At 50.7% G+C, this 17,519-nt stretch overlaps 1 protein-coding gene across 7 annotated transcripts in view; it reads right to left on the bottom strand.

The window, feature by feature from the left end:
* The window catches only part of Bfsp1 (beaded filament structural protein 1), a 27,531-nt gene extending 10,019 nt beyond the window's left edge, over positions 1 to 17,512 (bottom strand). Inside the window, exons 1-6 of one of the 7 annotated variants that reach the window (XM_010634131.2) lie at positions 17,403 to 17,512; positions 13,953 to 14,013; positions 6,960 to 7,055; positions 4,196 to 4,282; positions 3,639 to 3,848; positions 3,256 to 3,363 (exon numbers count right to left, since the gene is read on the bottom strand). In XM_010634131.2, the coding sequence (XP_010632433.1) occupies positions 3,256 to 3,363; positions 3,639 to 3,848; positions 4,196 to 4,282; positions 6,960 to 7,055; positions 13,953 to 13,973 (522 nt within the window). In that variant the 5' untranslated portion in view covers positions 13,974 to 14,013; positions 17,403 to 17,512. Of the gene's footprint in view, positions 1 to 3,255; positions 3,364 to 3,638; positions 4,399 to 6,959; positions 7,056 to 13,952; positions 14,014 to 16,188; positions 16,246 to 17,268; positions 17,310 to 17,402 lie in introns of those variants that run through there. The other 6 variants (XM_010634128.2, XM_010634127.2, XM_033761165.1 and 3 more) reach the window with 6 other exon arrangements.
* Positions 17,513 to 17,519: the final 7 nt, after the last annotated feature.

Below are 17,519 nucleotides of genomic sequence, written 5' to 3'. Positions count from 1 at the left end.
TTTTTTTTTTTTTTTTGAGACATGATCTCCATATGTACTTCAGGATGGCCTTGACTCTGTGCAACCTATGCTGGCCTCAAGCTTTAGGAGATCCTCCTGCCTCAGCCTCCCCAGTGCTAGGATTATAGGCATGTGCCACCACACTCTGGTGTTTTGTTTTGTTTTGTTTGTCATTATTTATTCCCTAAATAATGCAGTAACACTGTTTATCAAGCAACTATTTATACTATATTGGGTATTCTAAGTAATCTAGAGGTGATTTCAAGTACACAGGAGGCTGTGCCTAGATTACGTGGAAATACCACTCCATATATGAGCAGGTCCTGCAGCCCAGCCCCTGACTACATAAGAACAGACAGCCCCCGACTTCCAATGGCTCCCACTGATGACTTTTCCCCTTCAGTGTCAGCAGTTGGCCTGTTGCTCATTTCATGCCTTTAACATTTCCCTGAGAAGGCATCCACAGGATGGCACAGAAGAGAAGGGCGAGACCCTGCCTGGACAGAGGATGAGCCCAGGGTCCGCCAGTGAGTCCTCTGCCGGGGACTGGGCCAGGCACCCAGTGTGCCTCGTGCCCTCGGAAACCAGGCCGGTCCTTAATGACGTTTCCTAGATTCAGCCAGCACAGACGCGGACGGAGGGAGCAGAAATCTGTTCACCCTGGAACTAGAACTTTCCGTGCCCCACTGGGCTCTCCAACTTTCTCAGTATCCAAGGCAGTGGCTTCCAGTGCCCTCATCCCGGCCACCAGAGACAACACACTGCACAACGCAGGCCACATGTGTCACAGAAATGCATGGGGGGTGCTGAACAAATGTGCATTTAAATATATAAATGTACGTGTTCAAAACAAGCCCTGCCCTTTTGCCTGTACGCACGCTGCTGTTCTTATAATGTTAAGAGTTTAGTGGTTGGAAATGAAGTGTTTGTAAATGGGGAGGGGAGGAGGGGGTGAAGGGAGGGCAGGGACAAGGGGAAAAAATGAGAACCAAGACCTGTCATGTAGAGGTACAAGACCCCAGTAATGAATGTAACTAGACTGTATACCTAAAATGTACCAATACACTCAATGAGACAATAAAAAAAGAGTTCAGTGGTTTCTTTCTTGTGCCACTCAGTTCCACTGAGTCCATTTTACAGTGAGTTGTAATGTCGAGTGTGAGAAACACTGGTCTTAGACAACGGCTGGGCCTGCGCCCACTTCCTCAGCCATACTCGGCACACAGCACACGCACACACACACGCGCACACCACACCTACCTCATGCACACACATGAGCCTACATTCACTCACACACCACGCACACCCCCTCTCCTCTCCTGTCCGCTCCGCTCCTGTCCTCTCCTGCCCTCTCTTCCTCCCCTCCCTGTCCCTCTCTCCCTCAGGACCTCACAGGAAAGCACAGTCACAGTTCTGAACCACACTCTGATTTGTAAATGGAGGGGAGGAGGGGGTGAAGGGAGGGCAGGGACAAGGGGAAAAAATGAGAACCAAGACCTGTCATGTAGAGGTACAAGACCCCAGTAATGAATGTAACTAGACTGTATACCTAAAATGTACCAATACACTCAATGAGACAATAAAAAAAGAGTTCAGTGGTTTCTTTCTTGTGCCACTCAGTTCCACTGAGTCCATTTTACAGTGAGTTGTAATGTCGAGTGTGAGAAACACTGGTCTTAGACAACGGCTGGGCCTGCGCCCACTTCCTCAGCCATACTCGGCACACAGCACACGCACACACACACGCGCACACCACACCTACCTCATGCACACACATGAGCCTACATTCACTCACACACCACGCACACCCCCTCTCCTCTCCTGTCCGCTCCGCTCCTGTCCTCTCCTGCCCTCTCTTCCTCCCCTCCCTGTCCCTCTCTCCCTCAGGACCTCACAGGAAAGCACAGTCACAGTTCTGAACCACACTCTGCCTCCTGAGAAGGACGAGTCTCCATGTCTCCCGCTGTGACCTCTGTTAGTCGGGGGACAGTCCCCGTCCCCAGGCCCCCAGCTGCTGGGTGGGAGCCATGCACAGTGTGCTCGGCGTGGACAGCAGGACCCTGAGCTCAGGTCCCCAGGGCCCACCCAGGCCTCCTGGAGGTCGTGGCTGCTATGAAAGACGCCACTTCAGCTGAGGCGTGGGAGGGAGACCAATTCACACCCACATCTGCCCGGATTCAGGGCCGCGGCCTCTTGGAGGTATGGTGCTCTGACCTGGCACTGCCCGTGAGGGTGGCTGCTGTGCAGTACAGGAGACTGAATCAGAAAGAAGCGGGTGCTGAGCCACTATGCCCTGGCTGAGAAGGAAGCCACCCACAGGGGTTGCTGCAACTCCAAGGCGGCTTTGCCCAGAGCGTGGCCCCGGCAGGCAGCCCGACCTCATGGCGCCTAACAGGAGGCAAACACTGCCCTGACCACTGTGTCCGGCTCGAGTCATATCAAGAGGAGACACTGACCCCAAGAAGAGACACAGGAAGCAAAATGGCGAGGTGCAAACCCAGTCCAGCCCCTCTCTTCAGAACACGCTTAACTTGGCACAATGAATCCACCATGAAGAAGTCCCTAACCAGCACCACAAAATGGAACTTCAGAAGCCACCCTGTTTGCCTCTGAGGATAACGATGTCGCCGACCTTCCGTGCCGAGGGTGTAAAGGGCCACTGCCTTCTCTCCTTCTCCCAGGAAGGGCAGTTGTGGGCCCAGGAAGCCGGGCCCCAGTGTCCTGAGCACAGAACAGGGAAGGGCGGAAGATGGCCAGGACCACAGCAGCCTGCTCCCTGCTGCAAAGACCCTTACACACCTGCACTCAGGAGGCACAAGAAGGCAAGTGACCTCCATCTGCACAGGTGGCCCCGAGAAAATCCTCTTCCTGGCCACCAAAATACACAGCAAATGAATGAACCTGTGCACAGGGACTTGAGTGGCCACTGACACTGAAATGACCTCACGTTTGGGGTTAGGGCCACCTTGGACAGCCTCACCTTTGGTGGGGAGGGGACCTCAGGTGACTGCTGTGACCAGGGAGTCCCCTAACCCTGCCTCCATTTGCCCAGGACTCCCCCAGGTTGCACACAGAATGTCCTGCATCCAGGGAACCTCAGCTGGGGAAAGCAGGGCGCCCATCACCAGAAGCTCGGAAGGCCGTTCTGTGGGACACAGGTGTGCTTGGTGGGTGACAATTCAGAGTTGGGTACCTGCACGCGCCCGCAACCCATCAATAAAGCGCGTAAAGTAGGCGTCCCACGTGGGCGCATACCTGGGCCTGCAGCTCTGCACGCTGCGCCTGCAGGTGGGACAGTGCCTCCCGGCTCTCCTCCAGCTGACTCTGCAGTGAGGCCACCTCTCGTTCCATCAGGAGCTTCTCCTGCAAAAGAAGGCCATGCTCCGATCACACGGAGGAAACACCAGGGCAAGAGGGGCTTGCAACAGACTCATGCATGCCTGTGTTCCCCGGGGTTGTGTGTGTGGATCTCTGAGCCCAGGGGGCGGTATCAGAAGGGAGGACCTCTGGGGGTGACGAGGGTCAGCCTCGGTCATGACAGTGAGAGGCCTGATAGAACTGGAACCCCGTGAGAACAGGAAGCTACACCCAGCGTATTCGTCCCTAGGGACGCAAATCCAGACCACAGTCAGACTCACATGCAAAACATACAATGGCAAAGGCTGACGCAGTGAGTGGAGTGAGGACACAGAGCAGCCAGAAGTCCTGTTCACAGCGGGGGGCAGTGAGCGTGAGTGGCCGGGATCTGCCTGTCCTCTCTGCTTCAGCCCCCGATGTAGGGCAGAGACAATGGAAGCTTCGCAGGAAGATGGCGTTTCACAAGGGGGCCCATGACTAAGTCCTGGTGGCTTTGTGAGAAGACAGATCAGAGGAGACACATCCATGCCCAGGACCACCCTGGGCTCTGCCAGCGTGAGGGCCACCACCAGACATGGCCCTCAGCCTTGGACCTAAGTAGCCGTCCTTTCTCGCTTGCCGGGCTGTGGAAGTGTTTTTGGCAGCAGACACAAGGCTGCAGGAAAGAGGTCTGGGAGTTTCCTGTGGAGCACACAGCAGGAACCGACAGTCTCCAACAGAAGCCACCTCAGAGACCAGGCAGGAAGTTGACCGACACAGGCGTCTGACCCAGTGTGCCTCGAGGTCAGTGAGGCCCCAGGGTGAGGAAAGCTTCCCCTCCTACAACCCCCATGCTCACCTCCCTCATGCTACACGTGACAGCCTGAGGTGCCGTCCGGATGATCTGCTGTAGGATGCTGATGTAGGTCTGGGTTTCCAAAAGATTCTGTAGGGCAGGGAGGGCAATCACGTGAGCCCAGGAAAGGTTCTTCCACACTCTCTTGACTCCAGCCAAGGTGGGGATGAGCTGCCGCCAATGGTCCCCAGCACATGTCCTTTAACCTTCACGAGAACCACAAGGCAGATGGGTAAACTCAGGCATGGCTCCTTCTGCCATTTCCCTTCAACGACCTTGGCATTGGGCTGCTGTCTTCACAGAGAAAGCAGGAACACAAGGCCTAGAGGGACAAAGGACCCCTCCCGACTCCAGCCCAGGACAGTGTTCCATGGATGGGTGGCCTCGCTCTGCAGAGCCTGGCAGACCATAAGTGTGGTCTCAGGCACATCCTGCTACAAAACAGGGTCACCATCTGCAGGCTGCCAGGTCCCTTTCCCAGCCAGGCGCCTGTCCTCAGCTGCAAGTGACGACTGATACCACAGCCCGCTCCTTGGCCAGCCCTGGTCACCTTGTCCAGGAAGCTACATGACCGCCTCATCCCACCCAGCACTGGCAGGACTAACGCAGGACTCCAGAGGTGTGGCCCTGGGCTGGGCTCCCTCCTTCCCTCCCCTCTCCCTGGCTCTGCTTATAGGGACCAACCTGGGTCACCATCTCAGAAGTCGGAGGTTTGCAAGCAGGAAGGGAAGGCACAGCTGCGCACAGACCCTCAGCACACACAGCACTGGCTGGGGACAGAGGACTGTGGAGCACCACACGCTCCCAGTGCATCACTCTGTCTTCCCTAGGAGCAGACCGTGCAAGAAGGATCTGAGTGCACTTAGATGATTTGAGGACAAAGCCAGGAAACACGGCCAGTGGGGGCATGGGGAGAAGCAGGATGGGCAGCCGGTCAGGGTGTTACTAGCCAGCCACCGACAGGCACCTGGAGCTCCATGGTAGGCTAGTCAGGGAGAGCGGCAGCCTCAGAGCTGCCCCACAGAGGTGAGAGGGAGCCAAGGTGTTGATGCACGGGGTGACTGAAATAGATGGTAAGCGCTTAAACTTCTTAGATTTTATTACAGTTAAAGACACATTGCCAAGGGCCGGGGATTTAGCTCAGAGGTTCTGCCGCCTGCCTCGCAAGTGCGAGGACCCGAGTTCAATCCCCCGTAACAACAAAAAACACATTGCCATGAATCCCCCTCACAATCCTCTCCCTCATCTTGAACACACTCATCCATTGCTCTTGCCACTTTCTGAAGTAGTTCCGGAAGTCTTCTTTAGAAGGTGTGATGGAAAGTACAGCGAATGCTGCTGCCGAGTGCTGCTTCACAGAAAGGCAGGCTCGAGAAAAAACAATGCTGTGTCTTCTTCATCCACCTTATTCACTGGATCTGGCACTGTGTGACTTCCGACTCTTCCCCAAAGTCAAAATGACCAAGAATGGTAAATATTCTGAACCAAAGAGGATATCAAGGCAGTCACAACAGAGACTAAAGACACTCATGAAAGAGGACATTCAGAATGGCTTCAGAAAGCACCAAGAAAGGGCTGGGCTTGGTGGTGCAATCCTGTAATCTCAGCCTTTGGGAGGCTGAGGCAGGAGGATCACCACAAGTTTGAGGCCAGCCTGGTTACATAGTAAGTTCAAAGCCAGCCTGAACTACATATCTCAAACAAAAAGTGGCAAGAACAGCGGGATAAGTGTGTTCACAGTGAGGGGAAGCATTTGGAGGAGGATTCGTGGCAATGTGCCTTTTACTATAATAATTTCTTTTTTTGTCACGAGGGATCAAACTCAGGACCTCACACTTGCCAGGCAGGCACTGTGCCACTGAGCCAAACCCCGGCCCTATAATTTTAAATTTAAACATTCACCACGTATTTCCATTAAACCTCATATATTGTCACTGTAATTTACACAGCCATTTAGATCTCTCAATTAAGCTATAGCACTTACAACTAGTCTGTGGTATAGACAGTGCATAGCATAGTGCACTGGTGGCAAACCTATGGCGAGTGCCACAACGGGCCGTTTATATCATTGAAAGCTCCGAAAGGTTCGCCATCCCTGGTACAGTCTAAGTCAAAACAGGAACAGTCAACTCTTTCAGCCCAGAAAATGCAGAAGTACAGAACATACAAATATGTATATAGTTACAGCTCTTAGTTCTGGGAGAACACATTTCTTCAGGAGCTTCCTCTCCGTCATGTCCAAGTTCTCTCCACTCTCCAGCCTCACAGGCCTGACTCTGGGGTGCTAGAAAAACCAAATCCTGGCGCCATGGAAGCGTAGGCGTGTGGCCAACCTCTCCAGGCTGCTTCCTCATCCTCAAATGCAACACCAGCCTCTCCTTGTGGTACTCAGGTGGACTCTACCAGGGGCGCAGGCCCAGGGTGCCTCCCTCTGCACTGGCTCTGCACCTGAGGGCTCCTCCCAGCAGCTAGAGCCGCTCGGTCTCATGGGGAGGCACTGGACAGCCTCCATCCATGGGAGCAGATAGGAGGAAGTGGACGCACAGATACGAGTTCCCAAGGTCACAACCCCAAAGCACCCCAGCTGCCTATTCCTCTGCGTGTCTGGCTCATTCAGTGTTGCCAGTGACCAGCCCGTTCCCTCGGCCCAACCCCAGTTTGGCTCAGAGGAAAATACGACAAAGGAAGCCAGTCATTTCCAGACATGAGCTCCTGGGCTCACAGACGAGCCCAACCTGGGCAAGGGCTATGGGAACATCACAGTTACCTTTTTGTTCCTGTCCTTGGCCACACTGATATCATCCTGCAGAAACTGGGCCTCAAGCTGAAGGTGCAGGTTATGCAACAAAGCTTCATCGGCTTCCTGCAAGGAGAAACAGTCACACACCAGGGTCACAGGCATCAGGCAGAAGTGAAAGTCAGCCAGGTGTATGAGCCCTTGGATCACCCAGGAAATGCAGATTTCTGTTCAGATGCAGGTCTGCAAGGGGGTCTGCGACTCTGTTCCAGCAAAGAATTGGCTCAGCCTGTGGACCTGGTGTAAAACAGCAGTTCTGACTAGAGTGACTGCACCCACAGGGACATTTGGCAATGTCTAGAGATGCTTTTCAATGTCATACCTTGAATGGCGGGGTGCTTCTAGTATCTAATGGGTAGAGCCAGGGAGGTAGCTAAATATTCTGCAATCCACAGGACACACACACATGCCCACGCCATGAGCCACAAAGAATGTGCTAGCCTAAAACGTCTACAGTCCCCAAATTGAAACCTTGATCTAGAAACTTCTGAGAGTTAGGGTGTATCTATAAACCAAGTGACGTTAGCATCTAAGTAACTGGATCTTGCCATCAGTGACCTAAGTTTCTAAGGCTACTCAAAAAAAAAAAAAAAAAACATTTCCCTTAGTACTGAAATCCTGCCTTTTAATAGTTTTAGTCCCAAGAACTGATAACATTCACCTTGAGACAGAACTTTAAGACAAAATGCATTTTTCAGACTGAGCACTGTCGTGAACAGCATCCGTTCCTTTGGAGTTGGAAATAAGACTCATTGCAGAAAGTCTGCTCCCCAGACTTTCCCACGAATCAGATTTTCATCTCTTTGGCCTTGTTTGAATAGATCACATTACCTTGGATGGGCACAGCATTGATGTGGGAGACCCTCACCCTGACACCTATGCCATACACACCTGCCAACCCGAGGCTTTGCTCAGAGGGCTCTCACTGACTTGTTACTGTCAGGTTGACAGGCAGGATGAATGCTGGCAATGGACGCTCATTAATACAGGTGGCTGTGTGGCTTGGCTAAACCTGTAAGGGCACCGTCCACAGGTAAGACGGTCAAGACACGAGGTCTCCAAGGTATTTTGGGACCTGCCACCCTGCAGTCGGGATAGTTCTAGCCAGGTCTTGGATGCGTTCCCAGGAAAGACACTTGATTCCTCCGTCATCCTTGTAGAGGTCCCTAATCTAGGAGGACCTCAGATCACTGATGCTGACCATGAGGAGGTGGAAATGCTCAACTACCACAAGGGCTCTCGAGTGAGCTTTCCGTTCAACACCAGCTTCTCTCCTGTGGCACCTTCGCAAGGCCGACAGAGCCACCTGCATGAACTCTGGGACCTGCACTTGAATGAACATCTGGGATGTGGGCCCACTCCGTGGGAGCAGGGGTTCAATGAGCAGTGACTCCACTTGGGAGCTGGGGACACCCCTGTAGAGGCGCAGCTCAAACTCGAAAGAGGAAAAGGCTGCTGGGCGGAGGTCTAGTGCCCAGTTCTCTGGGTGTGTTTGACCTGCCCACTGCCCCTTGAAAGGCTGGTGAGGATAGGGAGGGGTGGAGAATTCTCCAGCATCTCAGTCTTACCAAAATTCATCCACAATTTATCTGCAGTTACTGGAGCTGAAGAACTGGAAATAGGATTTCAGGGGCCCTTTTTCGTTATTACTTAGAGATCAAACATTCAGAATTTTAGAACTAGAAAAGACCCTCAGGATCATGGGTCCTCAAACTTTGTTTTTAAGTCACAGGTGCCCTCTTAAAAATCCCATGGATGCCAATGTATAGAATCAAAGCAGGGGTGCTTGGGGTTTTGGTTTTGTTTTTGTTTGCAGGGGGATAGGGGCTGAAGATTGAATCCAAAGCATCTCACACACTAAGCATGTGGTGTAACACTGAGCTACGCCCACAGCCAGAGGCCCTCCTCTTGCAGAACAGTGGGCCACAGGGCCTGGTATCTCCCACCAGCCCTACAAGCAACTCCCAGAACCCAAGGTTCCGCTGAATGAAGCTCAGAGAGCAGCAGCTGGGCCACTGGGCCATTCTGCTACTTAACTGACCTTAGCAGATGATTGTGGGCTAGGATCTGAGTCCTGAGCTGTGTGCCGAGGAGGGGCACCATCCTGTGGGCACCCGCCATCTTTCCCCACCTCCCTCTCTGGATCACCACACAGCAACCACTCCCTGGCCCCACTGATAGAGTTTAAAGCTGCTCATGGCCATAACAAAAGGCCATCAGTGCTTCTCAGGCCCAATCACATGCCCCCGGGGGCAGGATGCTTCTACAACCCACTCATCCCATCCTGCTTTGAAAGAGATCTCCTGATGACGCCCTCCAAAGCCCCAAAGGTGAGCCGGGCCAATGGAATGGCCGCTGCTGATCTGTTTTGAATGTGCTGAACGTGCTGCTGCTGAATGTGTTTTGGAAGGTTTTTTTTGTTTGTTTGAATTCTGAAAACTGTAGATGCTGGTGTTTTTATTATGTCTGGGATGCTGTCAGCCAAACTTTCCAAAGCTTTACCAGCAGCAGCATCTACATTTTTCTGAACTGAGACCCTGGGCTCATTTTACAAAATAACCCAACCTTGGCATTGTGGATGTTCTGGATCTAGGACAGTGATTCTCAAAGTGTGGTCCCTGGGTTACACCATCTGGGAGCTGGTTAGTAATGGAAATACCCCTCCCCTGTGGATCCCAGACCTACTGGATCAGGACTTCTGAGCCAGGACATAGTAATCTGGGTTTTAATGCTCTCCGAGTGTTGTAAAATGAAAGTCTCAGAACCACTGGTCTAAAACAAGGACACCCATTTCTGAGAAGGGGACCAGAGAAGTATAGTTCAATACACCCTTGAAAATTAGCCTTGATGACGTACTCTTGAGGACCCAGAAATTCCTTTAAAAACCTCACTCCTACAGAAGGCGCATTCAAGTTCACTAAAGTAACTGATTAGCTAAGATTTAATTCAAAAAGCACTTTACCTTCAACCTTGGATGTCAAAATCTCTCTCTCTCTCTGCAGTCTCCTTCCCTCCTTCTTTCCTTGAAGCCCGGATTCTCCTCATCTCTGGAAGTTTATTTCTAGCCTCAGGACCTCTAGGACCAGGAAGCCGCTAGCCCTGAGCGTGGGGCTTCGTTTCCCACCATTCACACTCTGCCCTCCTTGGTCCCTTGTTCTTTCCCACGGACTCACAAATTGTGGGAGAAGCACTTGTGTTTAAATGTGTAAGTCATTTTCAAGTGGAAGCATTTGACTTGAATTTTCATCAGTAACAGTCCAGGGGTTTTAAAGAAAAAAAAAGAGGGAAACTGAAGTCTACTCCTGACAGTGTCCTCAAGATAAGCAAACTCAGGCCTCATGAGGGACCAATAGGCTCCTGCATCTGTGTTCAGCAACAACAAGCTCTAGAGTCATCTGGAAGCCTCAGTCTCGCTACATCAAGAAGCTGGAATGTGAAGAAAGGGAAAGGAAAACTGCCCACGAGGGCGTGTGCCTGAGCAGGTTACCTTGTGACAGCCGAGCTCAGTGGGCCTCTCTGCTGCACTGTCACTGGGACCTGGGACACCTGGGGAGTCACCCATCCACCCAGCCCCTCAGTGGCTGAGATTTGGGCCCTGGGGTCAATGACTAGAGCTGTGCCTGACATGGTTGTGCAGGTACCGTACCCACAGCTGGGGAGATGCAGAAAGCCATTGGCTGGTCCAGCATGTCTAGGTGACAGTGGGTGGGAACCAACATCAAGAGCAAGGAGCATCTTTAACCTACAGCACCCAGTTCTGCATCTGACTGCTTCTTTTTTTTGTACCAGGGATCGAACTCAGGACCTTGTGCTTGTAAGGCAGGTGGTGGAACCACTGAGCTAAATCCTGGCCCTGAGTTTCTTCACTAGCAGAAGGAAGGGGTTGGACTGGATGGTGTCTAGGGGTGGCACCTGCCCTGCCAATAACCAAAGGCCTTTCTGGGGCTCTTCCGTGAGAGCAAGAACTTCCCAAGGATGGCATCTACATGATCGGGCGTGATTTCCACTGCATCCACGTGTCACATGTTCCATTACCCACTCCACACTTTTCTGTAGATTGAATCCCTCTTACTCAGATTTATCTGAAAAGGAATATTTTTATATCACTTGCTGCAAATAAAAGGTAATCAAAAAAATCATGACTATCAAAAAGATTATTCCCCTGGGCAGCCCCTAAAACTCCTCTCCCCTCCCATCGGGACTGGGCACAGCATCCTTTGGGGGAAACGAGCTGGCACCTGTCACATCAAGGGCTGTGTCCTAACTATGACCACAGGCGGCCCACCACCCTGTGACAGCAAGTCACATATTCATACAGAATGCCACTTAATGCACACTGGGCTTGTAGATGTCCTTCCACACCATGGTGGTGGGCACCATTATGGTTCCTATTTCACAGATGAGGAAGACAAGGCACAGAGAGCTGAAACAGCCACTCAAGGTCATGTTAGCAGGCTGCACTCCTCTTCTGGACAGCACAGCTCCTTGTGAGCAGGAGGGAGCCGTCACACCACCAAGCCCTGTGCTGGCCCTCACGGGTGCTCTGGGTATCATCCTTTCCCAAAACCTTCCTGATGTTCTTATGAGGTGGACACTTCAAACACCCATGCTCTACGTCCCAACAGACTCATACACAAGGTGCTGGAGCTGGTAAATGTGGAATGTCTTTTCCTTAGTTCTCATTATCTACATTGTCTTATTGGCTGGGGATTTAGCTCAGTGGTTCCACTACCTGCCTTGAAAGCACAAGGACCTGAGTTCAATCCCCGGCACAAAAAAAAAAAAAAAGCCTCTATATATCATCTTATTTTTCTACTGAGACTATGTATTGCTGTTGTTATAAGAAAAAGATAAAGAAGTTTTTAAAAACCACTGTCACTTTGCACCAAGGATAAAAAGAAGGTTTCCAAAACTGGGCACAGTGGTACATGCCTGTGATCCCAGCACTTGGGAGACTAAGGCAGGAGGACAGTGAGTTCAAGGCCAGCCTGGGCTAGAGAGTAAGCTCCTACCAAAAAGGAAAATAAAAGGTTTCCATTCTTCTTCTTCCTTGAGGTGTGCCCAAGATGGCACTGCAAAAGGAAAAATCTTGGGAGGAAGTCCACAGAAAGGGCTTTTCGCAGTGAGGACAAAAACTCACTAAGTACCACACAGTGGGGTTGAGGAGGAGCCTGAGGGCCTGAGTTGGCTCCTAAATGAAGGATGTTTGGTATTGATATCCTTGGAAGTGGTGGCCCATGGACAAGATGGTGTCCCATTTGGTAGCCTGGGATCACCACCCAAACCAAGAACAGGATGAGCTAAAGATGTTAGCAAAGCAGCTGGGCATCCAGATGCTAAAAAGACGACACTCCCAACTCTGATGACAAGGAGCACAGGGCCCTCACTCTGGAACTCCAGGGCCAAGCAAGGAGCCCATGTCCTCTGGCTTCCCAAAGCTAATCTCACTGCCATCTTCATCTCTGGCATCCCACTTGGCTGGAGTAAGTCCTGGGACGCAGAGATGGATGACACCCCTCTCACAATGTCCTAGTTGGACAACACTTTATGTGCTCATGTGGGCACCAGAGGAGGATGACAGCCACTTAACAAAACATGGTTTCCCGGGACTGGAATCCTGGTTTTCCCACCAATGAGCAGAACAGACCGTGACAACAACACCAAATGGTCAAAGCTAGGAACAGCAAACACCCTGAGCTAAGTGTGGCTGTCCGACATGGAGTTCCTTGTAGTGGAGAAGCCCACGACCCATCTAGGAACAGAGGGAAGAGCCTGTTGTTTCATCAGCATTGTAACTAGGTAATGGGCCTGAAGGGGGTGGGAGACGGTGGCCCATGAGCTCTAAGTGAGCAGAGCTTCACCCTGATCTGTATGAGCTCTTCCACTGACAAGACCAGAAAGGACAATGCATAAAGCTCTTTGACATCCCTAGCTTTGTCCAGGATTATTCTCCTATCAGTAGCAGAATTCTCTCAGCTGCCCCCAAACCCCAGTGAATCAAGCTCACAATGGGAGACTGGAAGAGGGAAACTGGCCCTTTGAAAGCATGTTTCACACAGCCGTGCAGGAAGGGCTCTGCAGAGAAGCTGAGCTTCCCTGGACCATTCCCCAACCATGTGTGGCTACTTTTCATGCTCTGACAAGAGGGGCTTTCACAGGAAATGGGAAACACTCTTCTTCTATTATCTTCAGTCTTTCTCTATAAAATGACAATCTCAAAACTCTTAGTCAACAGCAGATCCACTGTGTCCAAATAACCACTGCCCAAAACCATGTTCCTTCCTCGATTTGCTATCTGGGATCAGTGTCTGAATAGGAACATGGCAGCTGGTCATCGTGACAGTGGCATATGTAGGTAGCCTAGAACTATTATCTGAGTGATCCCCAGGAGTTCATGAGTTGGGAGCTGAGTCCCCAAGATGGCAACATCAAGAGAGAGGGACTTCCAAGATGTTGGTACTGGAGAGAGGTCACTGCCAGCCCTTTCCTTGGTCCTGGCTTCTCATCTTGCCATATGATCTCTCCTTCTCATGGCCTCCAGCCAAGATGTCTCTCACCATGAGGTACAGAGCCTGGGGTCCTCACTGGATGCAGCACCATACTGTTTGGACTTGCAACCTCCCAAAATATAAGGTAAGGAGTCTCTTTCTTTACAAATTATCCAGCCCCAGGTATTTCATTACAGTAATGGAAAACAGACTAGTACACCAGGCATAATAAATAAGCTCCATAGTCTATGTTTCTCCCAGGAGACCGAGCATCCTATGATGGCAAGGTGCAAAATGAGCATGAATTTTATGCACAAAGACTGCTGAAATTAGAAAACTTAGGAAGAGAAGGACAGCAAAAGAAACAGGCAACTCCTGCAATAATACAAACAGGAAGTATGCAAAACAACTGCTTCCAGCATTTAGCTCAAGACTGCAACCACACTACCAAAACCCAAAGGCAAGCACGACTCACCTTGTTTAGCCGCTCTAGCATTTCCTTCAGCAGCAGCTGACACTCACACTCGTTTTCATACCTGTGCATGGACACAAAAGCAAGAGTTGGTGGCATCATGATTCCATGTGTAGATCAAACAGTTAGCATGAAGGTCATTCTGAGACAATACTGCACCCCCTCCTTTCAGGAGAAGTTGACTAATTCTAAAGAAGTAGCAAAAAAAAAAACAAAAAAAAACTCAAAAAAAACAGACCCTCCCCAAATTTAAAGACTCAATCCAAAATGGACATCTGAAATGAAAAGATATTTCTCAGGCGAAGAATTAGAACAACAAATAAATACGTGAAAAATGTTCAACATCACTGGTCATTTGTGAAATGCAAATGAAAACAACGCTGAGATTCCATCTCATTCCAGAAAGAACGGCTGCCATCAAAAAATCAACCAATAGCTGGGGATTTAGCTCAGTGGTCTTCTGCTTGCCTTGCAAGCACAAGGTCCCGAGTTCAATCCCCAGTACCCACCCCCCCAAAAAAAACAGTAACAAATGCTGGAGGGGTTGTAAGGAAAAAGAAACCCTTCTCCACTGTTGGTGGGAGTGTACAAGTACCATGGTGCAACTACTGTGGAAATCAGTATGGCAATTCCTCAGAAAACTAAAACTAGAGGTTCCATTTGACCCAGCTATTCTCCTTGGTATCTTCCCAAAAGAATTAAAAGCATCATGCCACAATGAGATATGCACACCCATGTTTACAGCAACACAGAGTGTAATAGCTAAATCTTGTAAACAGCCCAAACAGCTGATGGGTGCATGAAGATGTGGAGGTTTTTTTCTACAATGGAGTACTACTCTGCCATAAAGAAGGATGCACTTCAGACATTTATAGCTAAATGGATGGACCTTGAGACCATGCTCCCAAGTGAAATAAATTAGACTTGCATGTTTAAATTCTCTGGTGTGAGAACCCGAAAGTGGGGATAAGTAATGAAATATATAATGGACATTGCGAAATGAGAAGAAAGTGTTCAAATGGGAAGGGGAGCAAGGGAGGAGGGAGGGAAGGGGGAAGGAGGGGACAAGAAGAAAGGTGAAAATACAAGGAAAAATGGAAACAAAGCTTTTGTACACTGGGTGGGGAGGGGGCTTGAGGGGGAGAATAGAATCCAAAAAATAAAAATTATTTTTAAATTTTTTAAATAAAAAAGTAGCTGATTCTGTACTTCCTCGCCCACTGCTTCCCAGTCCTTCACACACCATGGCCCATGAGAAAGTGGTGACATTTGCACATTGCAAGGGACAAGTGGGAAAGGTTAATGAGACAGAACTCACCCTAACCGCCTCCTACCCAACCTGCCCAAGACTGAAGGATTCTACTTTGGCACAAGTGCAACATAAACACAGCCCAGCACCACTTGTGAGGCCGCCGGCACAGGCTACGGCAACACGATTGCCGTGGTCTCTTCCTGCTGTACTTGTATGCAGCAGCAGGTGCGGGCAGCCATGTTTCTGGACTGTGTCACTTACTCCTCACAACAGCTGAAAGACAGCAGTTATTGCTATGCCCATGGGAATATGAGGACACCAATGCTGCCAGCACTGTGCCCTGGTCCTGCCCAGCAAAGGCCTCCGCCAGGCTGTGTGCAATCAGTGCCCTCAACTCTGATGGAGGCCCATGGGCACATAAATACCCTAGTTCCCTCAGGCTCAGCAGAGACGACTGAGGCACATTCTACACCATCAGACAGAGCTCCAGGCACCCAGACAGTAAAGCACTTGCTAAGGTGCCTGCCACTGGCTGCCTCCCCCATCCTCTCAGCTCTCCACATGCTACCAGGGCTCCCTGGGTCACCTCCAAAATGACAACTGGACCCAGAATTCCCATCTCCCCATTGGCTTCTAGAGCCCTCCAAACCAGAGAGAACTTGGGCACCCATGCCTGAGGCCTGAGGGCCAGCCTGCAGTCATGGGTGGAGCAGAGGAGCTCCTTGCTGGCTGATGCCACTGGGCCATGGCCACAACTTCAAACATCCACACAATAAATCAAACAACAGATTCTAGGTGCAGGCACGTTTTTTATCCTAGTCAGTTTCTTTCCAGACTTCCATAAAACAATAGGCAGTCAGAAAGCAGAAATCATTCTGGTCAGCAAAGGTTTCCCTCTGGCGAATTTTACCCACGAAGAGAGAAGATCCTGCCCCAAATGACCTCTCCTCTGTTCCCTGTAACCTGTCCCCTGGTATCCATTCTTACCTAGGAGGTACAGCCCTTCAGGTCTGGCTGGCTCCCCCAACTGTCTAGAAGGAAAACTACACTTCCCAGCAATCCTTGAGGCCAAGTGTGGCCATGTGACTAAGTTCTGGCCAATAGGAGAAAGACAGAAGTCTAAGCGTCAGCTTCCAAGTATTTCTGGCTATCAACAGGATAGATGCACTTTGTCTCTTCCTCAGCACCCCTCCTGCTCCTGTACCTTACAGCCTGGGACATGGGTGCTGCCCAGGAGCAAGCCCCCTGCTGGCTGATGCCACCAGGCAGGGCCATTCAAATAGCTACAGCCTCCCCAGTGTCACCTCTGCTGCCATTTGGCTGCCCAACCCCTGAGTTCCAGTTCCTGTGCAGCAGTTCCCCAGCTGGGTGACCTGGCCCCAAATCCCTATGTGTCTAAACCTCAGTCTCAGGTGTTCGTGGTGCTGCATGCCTGTAATCCCAGCACTTTGGGAGGCTGAGGCAGGAGAATCACAAGCTCAAGCCAAGCCTGGAAAACTTAATAATTTAGCAAGACCCTGTCTCAAGATTTAAAAAAAGAAAAAATTTTTAAAAAGTTAGAAAGAGCTGACCGTGCAGCTCAGGACAAAAGTCTTGCTCAATCCCTGCCCCCCCCCAAAAAAACCTCAATTCCATTCTGTAAAATGACACCGTGAGGATAAAGCTGAGAGGATTAAATAACAGTGCTACAATGCAAAATCACTGTACTAAAAGAAGCCCCGCATAAAAGATTAGACATTCCTGCAAAATTGTAGAACAGGCAAAATTAATCTTCGATGACAGAGAAAACTGGGTGCCTCGAGCTTGGGGACAAAGACTAGCAAGAGGAGAGTGGAAATACTGCCTGTTTGGGTTGGCTACACAGGATAGATGGGTTTGTCCAGAATCACCAAATTATGAATTTACAATCTGTGCACTGTAAATTATACCTGAATTTTAAAATACATGAGACGCGAATAATACCATTTCATGTACACTGTGAAAAGCCATCAAAATGAAAGCTTGCCTTACTCCGCCCCCCACCTCCAGTACTTGGTAATGGACCCAGGGCCTTCCCCTTGACCTTACTTCTCCACCCTCCTACGTTTTTGGAGACAGCGCTGGGCTTGAACTCAAGATCCTCCTGCCTCAGCCTCCTAGCATGCTGGGATCACCTCGTGCGTCCCCTCTGCTGTGTCTCGGTTTCCCTGCGCACGGCTTACTTGGTCCGGAACTCGTCGAGTGCGTGCTGTGCCTCCACGCCCTGGCGCAGCAGTCGGGTGCGCTCAGCAGCCTGGTCCTCCAAGCGCCTCCGGTTGGCCTCGGCGTGGCGCGCCAGG

The sequence above is a fragment of the Fukomys damarensis genome, unplaced genomic scaffold (genome assembly GCF_012274545.1).
Source record: "Fukomys damarensis isolate Sample0158 unplaced genomic scaffold, DMR_v1.0_HiC HiC_scaffold_7, whole genome shotgun sequence".
NCBI classification, from domain to species: Eukaryota; Metazoa; Chordata; class Mammalia; order Rodentia; family Bathyergidae; genus Fukomys; species Fukomys damarensis.
The sequence above is the reverse complement of the archived record's forward strand: the minus strand, read 5'-3'. Positions and strand labels throughout refer to the sequence as shown.